This window comes from Montipora foliosa, chromosome 3, assembly GCF_036669935.1.
Source record: "Montipora foliosa isolate CH-2021 chromosome 3, ASM3666993v2, whole genome shotgun sequence".
NCBI classification, from domain to species: domain Eukaryota; kingdom Metazoa; phylum Cnidaria; class Anthozoa; order Scleractinia; family Acroporidae; genus Montipora; species Montipora foliosa.
This window is the reverse complement of record NC_090871.1, coordinates 26,505,670-26,523,169: the sequence shown is the minus strand read 5'-3', so window position 1 is coordinate 26,523,169 and position 17,500 is coordinate 26,505,670. Positions and strand designations below refer to the sequence as shown.

The 17,500-nt window shown below is 37.6% G+C and overlaps 1 protein-coding gene and 1 pseudogene across 1 annotated transcript in view; both read left to right on the top strand.

The window, feature by feature from the left end:
- The first annotated feature begins 2,893 nt into the window (after positions 1–2,893).
- On the top strand, positions 2,894–7,081 carry LOC137997184 (BTB/POZ domain-containing protein 6-like; annotated as a pseudogene).
- A 7,603-nt stretch (positions 7,082–14,684) lies between these two features.
- The window catches only part of LOC137994175 (polycystin-1-like protein 2), a 40,425-nt gene continuing 37,609 nt past the window's right edge, over positions 14,685–17,500 (top strand). Inside the window, exons 1-2 of the mRNA XM_068839828.1 lie at positions 14,685–14,705; positions 17,301–17,500. The exon at positions 17,301–17,500 is cut by the window's right edge and continues 47 nt beyond it. Of these exons, the coding sequence (XP_068695929.1) occupies positions 14,685–14,705; positions 17,301–17,500 (221 nt within the window). The remainder of the gene's footprint in view (positions 14,706–17,300) is intronic.

Genomic DNA, 17,500 nt, shown 5'->3' with positions numbered 1-17,500 from the left:
AACGAAAAATATTTTTAGCGAGCGGCGACGTACTGAGAGAACACGAGTGAAGCTAAAAATAGGCCTGACCGCAGGTAACCTAAACCACAGCAGTGTTCGCATATTTACCAGAGGAATCGTTGGGTCATAAACGTGACCATTGCGATGTCATGTGAAGGCTTTGGTGGCCGAGAAAAGAATAGACCTCCTGTGTACCTTGTGAATGTACCTGAAAGACGTTTATTTGATCATCGAAATGAAGCCTGTTAATGTACTTTAGGACATGGCAGTTCTATCTATTACTAAAGTAAGAATAAATCTCGTTTCTCCGATGATCAAATCAATTTCAAACCGACGATTACTTTAGCCTTTGACCGGCTGCATGATCTTTCCCAGATTACGTCAAGTTTAAAATCCTTTTGAAGCCGAAGTTTTAAAAGCAAACAAAGACAAAGGAGTACAAGGTATCCCAAAGGTCGTAAAATAGATTCCTTTGCTTACTACATAAATTTTTGAAATGGGATTGTTTGGTTAATTTATTATTTTGATACTCCTGTTCCGCAAACGCAATTAATGAAGAAAAGAGAATACTTCTGGCCTTAAAATATATTACTCTAACAATTAAGGAATTTTTATTAGCTCAAACTGTTACCTAAATTTAAAACCATAAACAAATTTCAAACAAAGGTTTGTGAAATGTAGCCCAAAAGGCGGTAAATAAATTCCTAAGAAGTGGATGTCAATGTAACTTAGAGAAGTTCTGAATCATACTTAACTGACACGGGACAGTGAAACTTAACTGTTTTAAGAAATGCTCTTCTTTTCGGTTGTAGTGCAGTTTGCACAATGGGGTGGAAATGTGTTGAAGACCCTGAGTGTTGGTTCATGTATCCCTTACTATAGTGTATTTAAATTATGAGGTATTTCCACGAGTACCACGGTCGTATATACCATTGCATTCCCCTATATACATAAAGTACTTAACCTGAAATATCCAGGGCGGCCTTCTCGCTGAGTAATAAACGTACGTATAAAAACCTAATGATTGATGCCTTAGAAGTGAGACCCCATCCCAACCATGTGAGAGCTTTAATCATCTTAAAGGAGGGACCATATAGGTAATGAAATTGAATAAGAGTATTTAACATAATCAAGTATCATTATTATTTGTATATAAACAGTTAAACTTTTCTTATTGGATTACGTAGTTAGGGGCACAGCTAAGATTACTCAAGTGTATCTTTTTAATAATGGAAAGCAAGGGAAAATGTTTAAATAACTGAGGAGAAAGTGCTGCCGTTGTAATGATATCTGCAAATGGTAAAGGAAGGAAGGAAGGAAGGAAGGAAGGAAGGACTATGGAATATAAACGGGTAGGCACTGTCTCACATCCCATATTCCGGCTTATACTCTGTGGAACGTGAAAGATCCCACACACTATTCTAAAATAGCAGAGCACGGAGTTCCCGGTGTTGTGGTCAGGCGTGAATTCTCCAGCCTAAATATACTAAAGTTCAAAACCAGTCTTTGTAGTTCAGCAGAAATCCGCAACTGCAAACGTCATGTACTCCGTACCATTACGCACAAAGACGTACAATGGACAATTGACTACAATGTGTAATAACATAAATTGCACCGGCAACATATTAACATCTTACTATAAGTCACATGAGAAAACGTCGTGGGCGTAGGAAAGGGAGCTATCACATGTGGTCAAGGCACCGAAATTTCTCTCCCTCACTACCGGTGAAGGGTAATTTTTGTAAGATCAGTATCAGTAAAACGATCCGAGGGTCGAAATCTCGGGCTGCGTATGCATCATCAGGGTGAGACGCTGTGGCAACTGGTCCTGAGACACTGCCACTAGTAATGGTTGCACTTTTTGTTATCCTGTTTTCAGGCATTTGGTTTGCGCATGCTCAAGTTCCTTAGAGCTCCGAATTTACCACTTGTGAAATACAATCACCGAATCACATCGATTCCGTTATGTTTGTGGGGTATGAGAGAACGGAGTGATCTTCTCACTTAGCTGTACAACTTATTCAAATGTCGCTTAATTAAAAGACATTCAGGTGGCTCCAATGGGATTCGAACCCATGCCCTCTGCGATGGCGGTGCAATGCTCCACTATGAAGCCACACAGTTAAGAGAAGGTCAATTTGTTGGGTAAAGCATTGCACCTGTAACGCAGAGTTCATAGTTCGAATCCCGTTGGAGCAACCTGAATTTGCCTATAAAGAGACAATTGCTTAAAACTATTTAGCGAACTGCGAGGGTCGCTGAGTTCTCTCATTCGTGTATGACCCGCAAATGTACATTCACTTCATTTGTAGGGTATGTTGCTCTATGAAAGTCCTAGTTTAAAAAAACAAAGGAATTGGTTTCTTGAAATCCCAGTTTAAATCAAACGTCTTTACGGCAAACGGTACAGTGCTTTCGGTTTGTCGCTCTTGCTCAACAAACTTCTTCGTTCTGCGCCTGGGTAAGAAACACGTGAAGAAACTGGACCCGATTGAGATGGGCCAATGAAAGGCAATTTTCTAGTTGCTTCGAAAAAGAGCAAGGTCAGGTCAAACTTGCCAGATAAACCAAAAATTCTGGAATTTTATTCTAAAAATTCTGCGGCATTCGATTTCTTACCCTCTTTCAATCAAACTGATTTCCGTTTAAGCCTGGATTCTTGAAGAATACTTGCAGCTGCTTTTAAAGTAGCTTATCTAACTGCTATGATCTTTCCAACTTTCATTTCATTTTCTACGTTTTCGTCACTGTCAATCTATTTTCATGACTATGTAAACTATTGTGGCCCACATTTTTTCATTCATTTATACTCAATCTTTATTTCTAACACTGCCCAGTTTACCACGGAACGGGCGAGGGGGCACTGGGTACGAAAACGATCCAAACTCCTCAAGAACAAAACTACTCGTTCGATATTTACGCTGGTCATGTCTGAGAAGGGACCTAAACCAGATTTTTGGCAATCAACCGCTGATAGCACTATCCGAGAACGATGTAAGTACATTGTAAATCAAGAATTCCTCAGTGATGTGAAGTTCTTCGTTCGGGATCATCGTTCTGAGGGCGGAAGTGCAAGCAAGCCTATTTCAGGTCACAAGTTTGTTTTGGCGATCAGCAGTCCAGTGTTTTATGCCATGTTTTACGGTGATATGGCAGAGCGGGGAAATACTGTGGAGATCTCTGATTGTAGCTACGAGAGTCTGATGGAGTTATTTCGTTTTATTTATTGCGATGAGGCGAACTTGACTCCGGACAATGTGATGCAGCTGATGTATTTGGCAAAGAGATACATGCTGCCTTCCCTGGCCGACAAATGTTCCACTTATCTTCAAGAAAACCTGGACGGATCGAACGTGTTCAATGTCTTACCGCACGCGCAGAAATACGAAGAGAAAGGTCTGCTTGATCGCTGTTGGAAGGTGATCGACGAAGAAAGTGAAGAAGCTGTGAAATCCGATGGTTTTGTGACAATCGATGGGTCAACATTGGAGAAATTAGTGGAGCGAGACACTTTGAGGATTAAGGAAGTGGAGTTGTTCAGAGCTATTGATCGCTGGTCTGCCAAGGAATGCCAGAAGCAAGGGCTTGCAGCAAGAGGATCTGAGAAAAGAAGAATCCTTGGAGAACGGATCGTGAAAGGGATACGTTTTCCTCTGATGTCACAGAAAGAGTTTGCAAGTGTTGTCCTCGACTGTGAAATTCTTACTACCAAAGAGTCTTTCGAAATTATAAAATATTTTAACTATGCACTGACCACCCCATTGGGATTTAGGAGTGCGAAAAGAGCTGGACAATATAGTATCCTGTCTCGGTTTGGATCCATTATTGGAGGCGGCTGGGGTTATTCCGGTCGTGGCCCCGATGTTATAGGTATCTCCGTTGATAAACCCATCAAGTTGCATGGAGTCCGTTTCTTTGGGAGCGAGAACAATGAGTATTCAGTGACACTGAGCGTTCAGCGCAGCGGTGATATTTCAATTTCAAATGTAATGGGAAATTTTTCATCTGAACTCATACGGAGTGAAATGGGAGAATATTATGGGTTCAACGTCTTCTTTCAATGTCCAATTTTTTAGCAAAGAACGGCAACTATTTTTTAACTGCCACCATAAGTGGCACCGATTCCAGTTACGGTGACCTGGGCCAGTTAACGGTACAAAAGTGTGGAGTGATATTTAAATTTTTGTCTTGTACTGGCTCGACTAATATTCGGCTGGGGCAATTCCCGGAATTTTTGTTTACTTCTGTTTCATAATTGTAAGTTTTTGGATCATTACGCATTGTCGAATGTCACTTCAAATAGACCTTTGGATTGCATGCAGAAGGAGCGTGACAAGAAGAAAACACACACAACTAGAAAAATTTAATGGTTCAAACGTAATGTGCTTCTTCAGTTCGATTCATTAGTTGTCGACGTCCATCTATGTAACGAGTGAAAGAACAATTTAAATTAACTACGGAGGCTGTAGGGACGAGAGTGGTGTCACTCATTCTCGTATTTCAATCATAACTCACTATTACAAGAACCAGTCCTTGTAAATTACTTGAAATATCAGCGAGCAAAGGAATTCCATGTGGCATATGAAATTTGTACTCTTCGTTTTCGTAATATATACTTGGTACTCATTGGCGAAGAATAAACGTGAAATTAATCAAATTCATACAACACTAGGAATGCTTATCCTTTCCGTTTACGCCACCGTAGATCCAATATCGAACAATTTTCCGTTTTCCAATGAGTCCTGATATTGCTGGCTCACTTTTTCACGCGTCCTTTCAAAGAAGTTCTTTTCAGCGAAAATTGTCTTCTTTAGAGGCTACTTACCAGTAGTACGTGTACGTGTTTCAACTCTTGTATGTAAGGTTGGAGGTTTCTTAGAGGTTTCCTCGCTATCATTATGCTTGTATTTTTAATGAAGCTCTGTAAACTTCTTCAGTCTTATATGATACAGTGAATTGTTAGCAAACTAAAATAGTCTAAATTTAATCCCCTGAAAGATTTGGAAAGCAATGTAGTAATGTGCATGACTGCAATGTCCTTGCAAGTTGATGCTATTTACACGCACGGTTTTGCAATTATGTTTCATTCTTGGTATGATTATTGTTCAGTATTCAACCTCGTCCCCAGGGCCTTCTCCTCGGCGATTTTCAAAATGGCGGCTCGTCTGGAGAAGACCCTGGCCAACGCTGAACTCACGTGGTACAAAATCTCCAAAAATCTTGGAGATTTTTATCACGTGACATTTTGAGAAAGACCATAACAAAATGGCGGCGAAGCATCGCGTGGGAAGCAAAACACCGGTCAAAGAACGCTTTAAACTAAGTTTGTACACGAGGCAGTGGTGGCTTCGCAGTAAGATGAAATATTTTTACGGACGTTTTAATTCTGGAGCAGGACTTTTGCGCTTTAAAAGTACGTGTACAAAAATCCAAAAAAGTATCTCAATACAACGTTGTGAGCATTTGTAAGTTTATTACACTTTCGTGCTCACTTTATTTAACTGTCATTGAAATCAGATTGAACATCAAAGAGAAAAACCCAGCTGCTCTTAAGTACAGAGTGAAAAACTCTTTGTGGCCTCGTATTACTAAGCTTATTCAAGCAAGATGATCGAGTCACATACTCCAACTTGCTATGTGAACATGAAGTAATGAACTCTATATAAGCTTATTTTAATTAGTCTGACTGAAATTAAATTATCGATTGATTGAATGATTTCCTTAATTCACAGGCATCGCTTTTTATTAAGTCTAATTAACAGAAGTTATTAAATTGAGTCTTAAGCTAATTATACATGCAGTATACAGTTTTAAATGACTTAAAAATATACTCTAATGATCTAAAAACAGCACTACACACCCTGGTAATTGACCCTTTTTGGATCTACAGGTATGAAAATTTATATGATTATTAGGCTTTGGATTCAATTAAAAACTTAGGGGCAAAGAGAATCTAATTTTTGCAGAAACTTACGTTGTATAGGTGATATTCTATAACCTATTTCTGGCTGATACTGTAATCTGAATGTATATAGGAAAATGTATAAATGATTAGAAACAATCTGGAAACCCATTTTCAATTCCTTGCTGAACCACATTTTCACTCAGTTCCTTAATCAAATGAAATTATTGCCTGATAACCCAAGGCTATATTGTTGTTAATTTTTCAGTTGGGCTAGTGATGTTCTTCATGCCCACAAATTTTAAGTGACCTTTTTGGTGGTGGGGGGTAAATACTTATGTTTTTTTCAAACTACTGAATTACTTTAAGAAAACAAATAATTATTTCAATTGTTAATTTATTTTTTATTGTTTAACCTGGGAAAAAAGTTTGACTGTTATGTAAGTATATCCTTTTTGCAGCCCACAAACTACAAAACTGATTTCCTTGCACCAAATTTTTGCATGAATTGTTAGGCTTTGATTTACCATTGTCTAACCACTTAATTCCAGTAAACTATGTTTGCCAAAATGACCTGTTGCATTGTTCTCTTTATCAAATGACATCTACAGAATAATACTGAGAATGAATTTATCCAAAGATGTGTGTTGTTGAATTTTAATGTTCACCAGATTAAGTGTAAAATGGAAGAAAATACTGACAGTGTAACACACTTACACACACTACATTTTGTAACAACCAGTTCAAGTTCAATAATTGCTTTATCATTGAACTTGAATTGCTTGCCATAAAAAATAATGTTTGCAAGGCATTCAGTGGCAGATCCAGACTTTGAACTAAAGGGGGGTGGGGGGTGGTTTTGTGTTTGTCTTGCCTGCCCAGCCGGCTTTCCCTCCATCTGTGTTCTTTTCTATTTTTACCCAAAATAGGGGGTGGGACAGGCTTCCTGGACCCCTCACTGGTATTGCATGCCATTGATCACTGAACAATAGTTCTGTAAAACAGACATATAATAATATTGTTTAATGTTTCTCTAACACACAATTGGAGGTTTAACAGGATTGGCCGAGAAAACAATAAAATAAACAACAGAAACAATGGCCTATTCCTGAAAACAATAGAGGTGGATGAGTCCAGGAGCAAATAGAGGTTCCAAAGAGGTGGGTGACTACTGAACATTTGTACATTGTGTGGGTGAGGAATTTGTAATTTGCAACTTGTTGTTGCATGTTGCTGGTTGATAATAATCACTGCTGTGACCAAAGAAACAATCTAATTTGGAAACAGTAATGGTAGAAAAACCTTTCTAACTACTACCCCAGACCCCATCCAGTTATCTGTAAACAGCTGTGAAGAATATAAAAGGTTTCAAATAAGTAGTATAAAGTTCACCAACACAAGTAGACATAAACAGTGCAAATTCTTTCAACATGCCTTTATTATGCCAACATTGATTGAAGACAAGGTTGGGAATGCTTGATTAATACAAACGTTTTCAATGTGATACTTAATATATGATACATTATATAGTTATCACTACCTAGATCAAAGAATACTACTTTGGAATATGTAACTTCTATTTATCTTCTCTGAGTAACTAATACTCTTTTGAAATGTTTCCACCTATAAACCTTACTTTTGAGGTTGCCTTGGCTTGTGGAATACACTGAAAGATATACAGCAGCTTTCATAAATGTTCTATTGACCGCTTTCAGTGCTAAGATGGTTCAGGGTCATTCCACAGTATTCCGTCTGTTGTGGAGGGGAAATTTAGAGGCAAAGATCTTGTTATAGTTTAAATAAGAATTTGTCCTTTACTTCTCATAACCTATTGAGGCTTAAGATCATCTACAAAGCTTTACTTGCTGCTGTCCTGCTTTACTCCAAAATGCATTTCTTAGATCATAGAGCTTAAAAATATGGCCGTTGCGGAGGGGAACAGAAAACTTGGTGTTTTGTTTGTTTTTAGTTTTATTAGCAGATTCTCTGAATTCTGAAATATTATCTAGAGTCTAGTAGGCTGATGCTTTTTCCCAATTTATATTAATTGAAAAGATCACAAGAGGAATCTTAAATAGTTAAGGTTTTCTCAATGAGGTAGGATTTGAAAACAGCATCTACTGTTGCAGAGGGGAAGTTGCGGAGGGGAAAATTTGTCCAATTTTCAGAAGATCATAAGCAAGACGTTTAAAGCGAGTAATAACATCCACACTTTAATGTTTATACAACAGTTTCACATTTGCTTTCATATAACTGAAGTTTTTCAACATTTTGCACAATATTTGCACTGTGTCAGAAACAGTACTGTGATAAAAATTCAAAATCATGCATTAGTAATGCATACATGTAACCTTGTTAAGATTAATTGGCACAAAAACACCTTAAGATAATATGTGATCAGAAAAACCTGACTGTGAGTTCATAAGTTCAATAATGACCACTGTTCCTTGAGTATTTTCAACATTAACAGAAAACAACCCTTCAAAAGAAAATCAGTGCCTCTGGATATAACGGAACACTTTTTTAACTTGCTCATGCTCCATAATCTTAAATGGACTGTTGCCAATCAAATGAATGGGTCCATAGAAAACACAGCTGACATGAACATCAGCCACATCATCCCTTGTTGGCCAATTGAATATTTCACCTGCATCAGCACCAAGCCTAACCCTGTGCAGAAATTTGAACCGTGCAAACTGACCCTGAATTTGAATAAACCTGCCAAAGTAGTAACAGCTAACATAGTCAACTGCATAATAATCATCTACTTTCAAGCCATTAGGAGGGATTGGTAATAATGAATTTCTGTGCAGTTCAAGGATCATGTAGCATCTTACATCAGAGATGCTCTGACTGTTGGGAAAAATCATAGGGCTTGTGCTAACAAGACTTCTAGCATACATGCATGCAAAAACACCACAGTCAAAGTCATTTCTTTGGCTCGGGATTTCTCCGGGCTTGTTAGCAAAAAATGACCACTCTTCGATTTTCAGGTTACCATCAACCTCTTTCAGTAACTTGACAATTTTATCGATGGCTTTATAGACTGTTGGTTTTATAAAGCTTCCCGGCACGCTGTCAAAGACCATCACACGCTGCAGTGGAGGCTGAACCACTAAAAGGAACCAGTGGCGGCTGCTATCAATGTTGCATTTTACTTTGTGGCTTTTCATATGCAGTTCATATGCAATAAACTTTGAGTGGAAAACTGCTGTTTTATATGAAAACATCATTGGTCAATTAGGTAGAGTTGCATTTAAAGCAACTGGACAGTTAAGTTTATAACTTTTTAGTCAGTGGATGAAATGTGTGACCATTTAAATGAACTGTGCTGAGGAATTTTATTATTTGGTGCCTTCTTTTTATAATTTTTCAAGTGGCAATGTTTCAAATTTTTCATCTTGGCATTTGCATGATGAAAGAAATATAATTACATGTATTAGCTACAGGTATTTTCACCAGTTTTGTTGTACTGACTGCCATTTTAATTTAAACACGATTTACCTTATAGATTGCTGAAACACAACCTGGTTGCTGAACTTATGATAGAAAAATGATATCTCTTGTTAATGTAAACATCAAAATTTTCAGTGAAATCATTATCAAAAGAGAATTTGCCTCCACAGAATTCCCCTCCGCAACAAAATTTCCCCTTCACAACAAAATTTAATGAATCTCTCTTGGCTATAGTTTAAAATAAATTTTCTTTTCAAACATAATACAACTAACCCTTGACCTAGAATTAGAAGATTTGAAAACATGAAGTTGACTTTGTCATTTACAAGCGCACCAACAAAACTTTTAGGCTTCAAAACGTTGCGGAAGGGAAAAGAGCATCCAGAAGGCTGTCTGTAGGTGCCATACTGATAGAAATGTAGAGTTTGGCCAGTGTCTAAGTTACTTAGTCTGGAGTAGTTTGTGTCCCAGACCAGTTAACTAAAATTGCTGTTTTCTTTTTTATATTCTACCAACATAAAACTTTCCCCTCCGCAACAGCTGTTATCATTAGTTTACATAATTTATGATAATTTATGCATAAACAACAATTCATATCCAACAATTCTAGTTGTTTTCAAAAGCCTTATTTAACATGTTATCCATTTATCAGAAAATTGAGCAATTTAAGCAAATTTCATTTTAATAATTTGTCGTCCAAATTACTGTGGAATGACCCTTCATCAAGATGGCAATTTATCTACAGTAAACAATTGTCTCTTGTGCACTACTTAAACAAGAATTGAAATAAGGCCCCCACTTATAGAAAAACTAACACAGTAAGGAATGTAAGTGTTTAGACAATAAAACAGGAACCATTTTCCCTGGCCAGGTACTGAGAAAAAAAACATCATAGTTCAGCGTTTCAGCCAGAAAATTATACTTGAGGACCAAAGTGGCCCCTGAAGACTTGTTTCAGGGGCAAATTTCTTAGCAAAGGGCCCAATAGATAATAGTTGGACCTAAGAAACAAATGTTAGTCGCATTGTACATTGTTAGTTCATTGGCGACCATATCGGTCGCATTTTTGAGCCTTGGGATGGTTATTAGAATACTATCCTGGGTTAAACCTGCATGCAGCCTTGTAACAACAAGAAGCTTTATTACCAAAATAAAAGAAAAGGGCTAAATTGGCCCTTTCTCCAATTCTCTGGGGGCCTTCTCTACATGCAATGCAGGATTCCCACAATGGTGCGGTCTGGCGGAAACACTGAGTTCAATACAGTAAACTTATTTTACATTTGAATCTCAAACATAGCACTGGCAGTTAGTTTGATACTAATAACATTTCTGCAAGAAGTCATATGCATTGTATCAAATAATATGTATTTAATACCTATAGGCTGGCTCTAAAATTACTTTAACACCATCCAGACAGCAAATACAATCATTTGACAACATAAATACCATATGGTAAAATCTAAGAATATTCACAAGAATATTTTCATTTAAAAATAGAAGAACCGTAGCCAGGGTAAAACATATTAAAAAATTATTATAAAAAACGTTCACTGGCTATATACAGTTAAAAACTTTCGAGCTTTCGGCTGTCAGGCTACAGCTGTCAGGCTACAGCCTTCAATGGAAAACGTTGAATATTTTCAACCTAAACGTCAGCAGAAAATAAAAATATTCAATTCAGCCTCGGCCACCAAAACAATATTATTATTAGAAAAAATAGTGCATTTGAAAAGATTTGAAGTAAGCCTAAACCTAATACAGGCAGAAGGCCTATATTTAAGGAATGTGTCCAAGAAAATAGAAGCGATTTTCCGTATATTAGAACAGTGCTCTGTAACGAGCAAAAGCTCCTTTTAGATTTGAAATTCGAACATAAAAAACGCTTCAAACTCTTCTTTGTTTCCGTACGCGGAAAAACTAATTGCACATGAATACAGAACAACAAAAACAGCACTTAAGACCACATGTGTGAGCTGCAGCTCGCTAGCTGTCGGCAGATCTAAGTTTACACGCTCGTTATGTATATTTTCCCGGGCTTATTTCTACTTCTATGGTATAGGTTACATCTTTTAAATTAAAATAAAACGGAAAAGATTCACCTTTCGAATCGTTAATGGCAGTTTGATTCAACATCGCTTGAACTGAACTGCAATCAACCTCCTAAAGCCCTTTCTTTTTCGTGTAAACATTCGCTACTTCCGCCATATTTCTTTAAAATATATTTAAACCAATCAGCGTGTTCGTATGAATGGGCTAATCAACAAAGGTGTTAGTTCAGCGTTGGCCAGGGTCTTCTCCAGACGAGCCGCCATTTTGAAAATCGTAGAGGAGAAGGCCCTGGGGACGAGGTTGGTTCAGTATTAATAGGCTATTTAGCTCGATATAGAGTGTATTAACCTGACTGTGATTTTTTCCATTCCTTGGCGTAGTTCAGGCTCTGTACAAGTCACAATCAATTTAATCATTTCCCCTTCATAGTGTTCCATGATGCTTAAAGGAAGTTATTTAATTTGGCGAAATCACGTAACAAATAAAACAATTATTTACAATCAAGTAGTCGTTCAGTTTTGGAATTTCTGATAATTGCATCTCTCAAGCTTGTAGACAAAAAGCTAGTAGTTAATGCAAACTTAACTGTAGATCCGAGACTTGTCACATTTCAAAAGAAAAGAATATAACAAAAATACACAACTACGGTATTTTTGAAAATACACAAGATATTCGAAATGATATCTAGAGAGTCTCTCTCTCTCTCTCTCTCTCTCTCTCTCTCTCTCTCTCTCTCTCTCTCTCTCTCTCTCTCTCTCTCTCTCTCTCTCTCTCTCTCTCTCTCTCTCTCTCTCTCTCTCTCTCTCTCTCTCTCTCTCTCTCTCTTCGAGAGGTTACTCCGGTTTCCCCTCTCCACAAAAACCAACACCGCACCGGCTCAGTTGGTTGAGCACCGGGCTGTCACGCGGGAGGTCGTGTGTTCAACTCCGGCCGGACCAACATTCAGGGTCTTTAAATAACTGAGAAGAAAGTGCTGCCTTTGTAATTACATCTGCAAATGGTTACACTCTCTAGTCTTCTCGGATAAGGACGATAAACCGGAGGTCACGTCTCCCAACCCTTTAATGTTCATAATCCTGTGGGACGTAAAAGAACCCGCACACTTGTCGCAAAGAGTAGGGCATGTAGTTCCCGGTGTTGTGATCTGTCTTCGGTGGTATATCATGGTTGGGAGCGTAAAAAAAACGCACTTAATTTGGAGCCTCGCTCTGTTGTGTGACCCTCACCACAGTTGTGGTGAAAGTGGATCATGAAATAAATAAACATTTGGCTTGATTGCCTTTCATTGTTAATTTCAGTTTACAGTGTCCTCAATTAGTGCTCCAGCGATAGAACGACTAGACACTTAAATAAGGTTCCTTACCTTTCCTTTGCAATTCAAGCAGTCGACCTACATACTCTGCTATGCGTTCCTGTGCCAAAGTACGAAAGTTGGTTGTTCTAAATCCAGTTTCGTTCATCTTGAAAAGGAAGCTGCTGACTTTTAGTCACGTCATCAGCCTTTTTTTTTTCACCGAAACCAAGGGAGCCTTTGCATATTTCAACCGCCCAGAGGAATCGTTGGGGCATAAATATGGCCATTGGGACGTCATGTGAAGGCCTTGGTAGCCGTGGAAAGGATAGAACTCCTCTGGACATTGTTAATATACGTGAAAGACGTCTATTTTAGCCGCGGAAAGAAGCCTGCTTGTTTATTTTTGCACATATCAGTTTTATCTTTTACTGAAGCAGGAATCAATCTCGTCTCTCCCGCGTTTATCAAATCAATTTCAAACGGACGATTACTTTAGCCTTTGATAGCAGCGTGATCTTTCAGATTACGTTATGTTTAAGCCCTTTTAAAGTAGACGGTTTCCCTTAACTGAAAACCATAAACGAGCAAACAAGGAAAGAAGTAAAATTTATCCCAGAAGGTCGTAAAATACGTTCCTTCGCTTACTAGATTAATCTTTGCAATCGGATGTTTGGTTTCTTTATTATTTTGATATTCGTGTTCCACAATACAAATTAGTGAAGGAAAGAGAGTGCTTCGGGCACTGAAGTATATTATTCTAGAAAATTCAGTAATACATTAGCTCAAACTGTTACCTAAGTTAAAAACCATAAACAAACAAACAAACAAACAAAGGTGTGTGAAACGTAGCCCAACTGAAAGGCTATTTGGTTTCATTATTTATTTTGGTGTTCTCGTTCGACAATTGCAATTTATATTATTCTTGAAATTAAGGAATACATTAGCTGAAAGTGTTATCTTAATTAGAAAACATCAAAAAGCAAGCACAGCAGTGAACCTTGTCCTAATATAAGGGGCGCAAGATAATGACTGGCTTACTGGACATGTTGTCCCCGGATATCACTGACTGTTTCGTTTCTTCATTTACTTTGATTATCTCGTTTCACTATTTGTGAAGAAAAGAGAATCCACCAAGCTTTAACTTACGATGATTATTCCAGAAAATCAATCACCGAGGTTGCCGAGGAAATACCGTTAAATATTAATAACCTAAAACAACACTCTTTGAATGAACCTGTAGGTATCCATCGCTCTTTTCAAACGGAGGTCGCGATCACATTCTCTATTTATTACAAATATGGATGACGTGTGGTTAGTTTCTCTCAAACGTTGATCCTTTTGAATATAATTGTGACCTCTTAAGATACTCTCGAAGATCCAGTTACTTGTGTATATTGGAATTATCAATGTTGCCACACAAAGTAAGTCCAAAAATTGACTTAACTTTCTTTCAAGATAGATTGTGAATTGTTTGGTTTTTTTGCTATGTATTGTATGGGAGTTGCGTCGAAGAAGTTTTAAATAACTTTAAAACTTAAAACGGGCTCTAGATCACGTCATTGCGTGAAGTAAAAAATGAAAAGTTATCATTGGAATTACGGTTGGAAACTCAATCTGATTCAAATTGTGCAAGACTTAATCCTTTTTTGTTTGCTCAAGTTCTTTTGTTTTATTTTTTTTGATTATCTTTTTTTTCCCAGTCGCTCTTGGAATTTTACCCATCGTGAAACATCGTTTGAATTATTGTTTAATCAGTCGAATATATAGTTCGGAACATAACTTTCACTTTTGGTTTGACTTGATAATTATCATTTATGTGGCCTTTAAACATCGTCTGACACTTTCGTAATTTGTTTTCCAAGTTTTAGAATTTCTTTCTTATAAATTTGAAGAGCTTTTCAGCGTTTGATTTCCCATTTAACAAATCTCACTTTCAGACTTTTTTGCTGTTTACAATTCTTCATGGGTTGCTGGCGGTACAACATGAAGTCTTGGTTGAAGGAGGTATGTTACAGGGTTAAAGTTGTATGTACACAGGTAAACGTCCATGGCTAGTTTTACTCAAGATTTTACTGGGTCCGACAACTCGAAATTGAAACTAATTTGATTCACACAAAAGCTAAAACTAAAATGACTTAAGCAAGTGCAATGAACGGGCAGTCTGGCTCAATACATTATAAACAAGAAGTAAAGAAATAAGAAAGTTCGTGAACAAATAATACACAATGAGGAGGGAAGTATTTTTTAGTCACCAAGCCGTTAAGCTTTGACGTCTTAATTTATCTTCATTTGCTGGTTGACTCGTGTAACATCAGGACAGTAAACACAATGCCAACGGTCATTTTTTTATAGTGTATAAGTCATGTAAGAAAAAAAAGAGAAGATTGAAGCCTTGTGTAGCATAATTTATTACCTGACGCCTTTGTTTCCATCATGATAAATTATTCATCAAACACTTATGTCGAGTAAATATCATAACTACGGACAAGACCTTGCATACCGATAAAGATTCAGTTTGGTAGAAAATGGATTAATTAAGTCTCCCTTTAACCAACTTACCGGAAAGGCACCTCGGACAATCGAAACGAAGAGGAATATCTAAATTACATCCTCAACACGTTGACCTCACACTCTATGAGCAAATTTGCCACAAGATATTGAATTATTTATTTCCTTTTTCTTAGTCGGTAGTTTGTGACAATAATGTAGTTAAAAGAAGAACGCTGAGGCTGTTAGTTTGCGAAATCTATGCCGGGTTGAGGGCTTTCGAAATTATATGCATGGAAAGATAAAAGCAATTATAAAAAGGGAATTAAAAGAGACCCTTCCTCTCTTATTTCCCTCTCCTCTTTCTTCCTACACTTTGAGAGACCGTCACAGCCCCTGAATAGACTTTATTCGACCGAAGCTTTGCTTTAAGCTTCGCCGACGACTAATATTTTAAGACACCGAGTTTTTGGCGAGCTATTCTTTGTGACCTTATGAAATGGCCTAAAAACTACTTTCACTTGTCGCAAGTTATCATATTGAAGTAGATCCCACGAGACAGTATAAAAGTTTCAACTTTTTTTCTTCAGGGAGCCGTATGAAGCGCTTAGAAAATGCTGCGTCAGTTTTCATTTTATCCAAGAGGCGTGAACTATGTAATCCGTATTAGATTGCGCCAGCTAAATACAGCGAAAGATTGGTTTCAGTCACGTGATAAGCCGTCATGTTTTATACAAGTACAAGGAAGGGTTACGTTTTTGCAAACGTTGGCCGTGTAGTAACAGACTTAACTATTAGAGTGGAATGTGAAGTGCTAGTTTCTACCCATATAGATCAATCCATGTAAGCGTTAGCCCTACTAATGGAATTGGTTCCACACAAGGACAGAGAAAAACTCTGACCAGGGTGAGAATTGAACCCACGACCTTCGGGTTAGATCAGTGCTGAAAATTAACACTTCACATTCCACTCTAATAATTGCGTCATGTTTTATGTCTTTTATAACCGAGCGAAACAAAAGGTGTTCGTGTATAATTAATTAAAGTCCACTTTCAAAACAGTACAAACACGAATTCGCTCTTTCGTCGCTTTAAGGCCTTCCTCCTTTTCCACTGCTGATTAATCTTTAGGGCTATATCATTCTATTTTGAGCTCTGTAGAGGTTCACCCCTATTCTAAGAGGAGACAAATAAGTCTTGGAAAATTAGGACTGATGCGCTAGTGATAGCATTTTAGTCTTTCCACAATCTCGGAAAGTTAGATTGCACGTCAGCTGTCGTCAGCGAGCGTGCACTCATGGGCAAATGGTAAATGACCAATTGGCCAATCAGAACGCGTGTTTTATCCAAGCTATGTTATAAAATACGATAAACTAATTTCAATCCCAAGACTCGAGGCAGGACTCCAGTAAGGTCTTCTGTATTGTGATTACAATTTTTTCTTCACGTTTTTGCTGCATAACCATAGCCACCATTCAATCGATTGCAAACATGCATTTTATAAATACCTTTTGGACTACATGATTATGAGTATAAATGATTAACAACCTTTTCATTTGCCGTAAAAAGAAACAAGAGACATAATAATCCAAAATTTATCAACTAATGTAATTCGTTGTAATGTGCAAACAGGAGATGACTACACTAAACGGTAGAAATGAACTTACCTCGTGCTATAGATACACTTAAAGAAATTCTTTATTAAATCTATCATGCTTATTACGTGATAATTTATGCATCCTAAACTCAGATTGAATTAATTAGTCCTGTCAAAATCTGTCGTAGCGTATTCAGTATAAAACCAATAATGAAGTCGTCGATGTATAATGTTATAGCAGCTTCCCACATTAAAACTTCTGTGTCCTTGATTGACTTTTTTGTTTTTGGTAGTTGCTTGATTGTTCCCTGGCTACAATCATTGTTACAGTAGCTAGTCCTTCTCCATATATGAAAGATTAACAAAGTGATCTTCTTTTTCCTAGTGTCGTGTTCACACAACTTGACTGATCTTCAAGGAAACTTCACGAGTCCGAATTATCCACACAACTACCCAAATCACCTGAGGTGCACCTGGTATATTACTGTAACACCAGACAGCTACATTTACTTGCAGTTTTCTAACTTTTCTCTGGAAAATGGTGGAAGCTGTTCATATGACTACGTGGAAGTATCTGACCCAAACTATCCATCGGGTTTCATAAAAATAAAACGCTGTGGAAATCAAAGTCCTTGGTGTGTCTGGAGCATGAGCAATGCCCTGCAACTTCGATTCGTTTCTGATTACTCTGTTTCAGCTTCAGGCTTCATGGCACA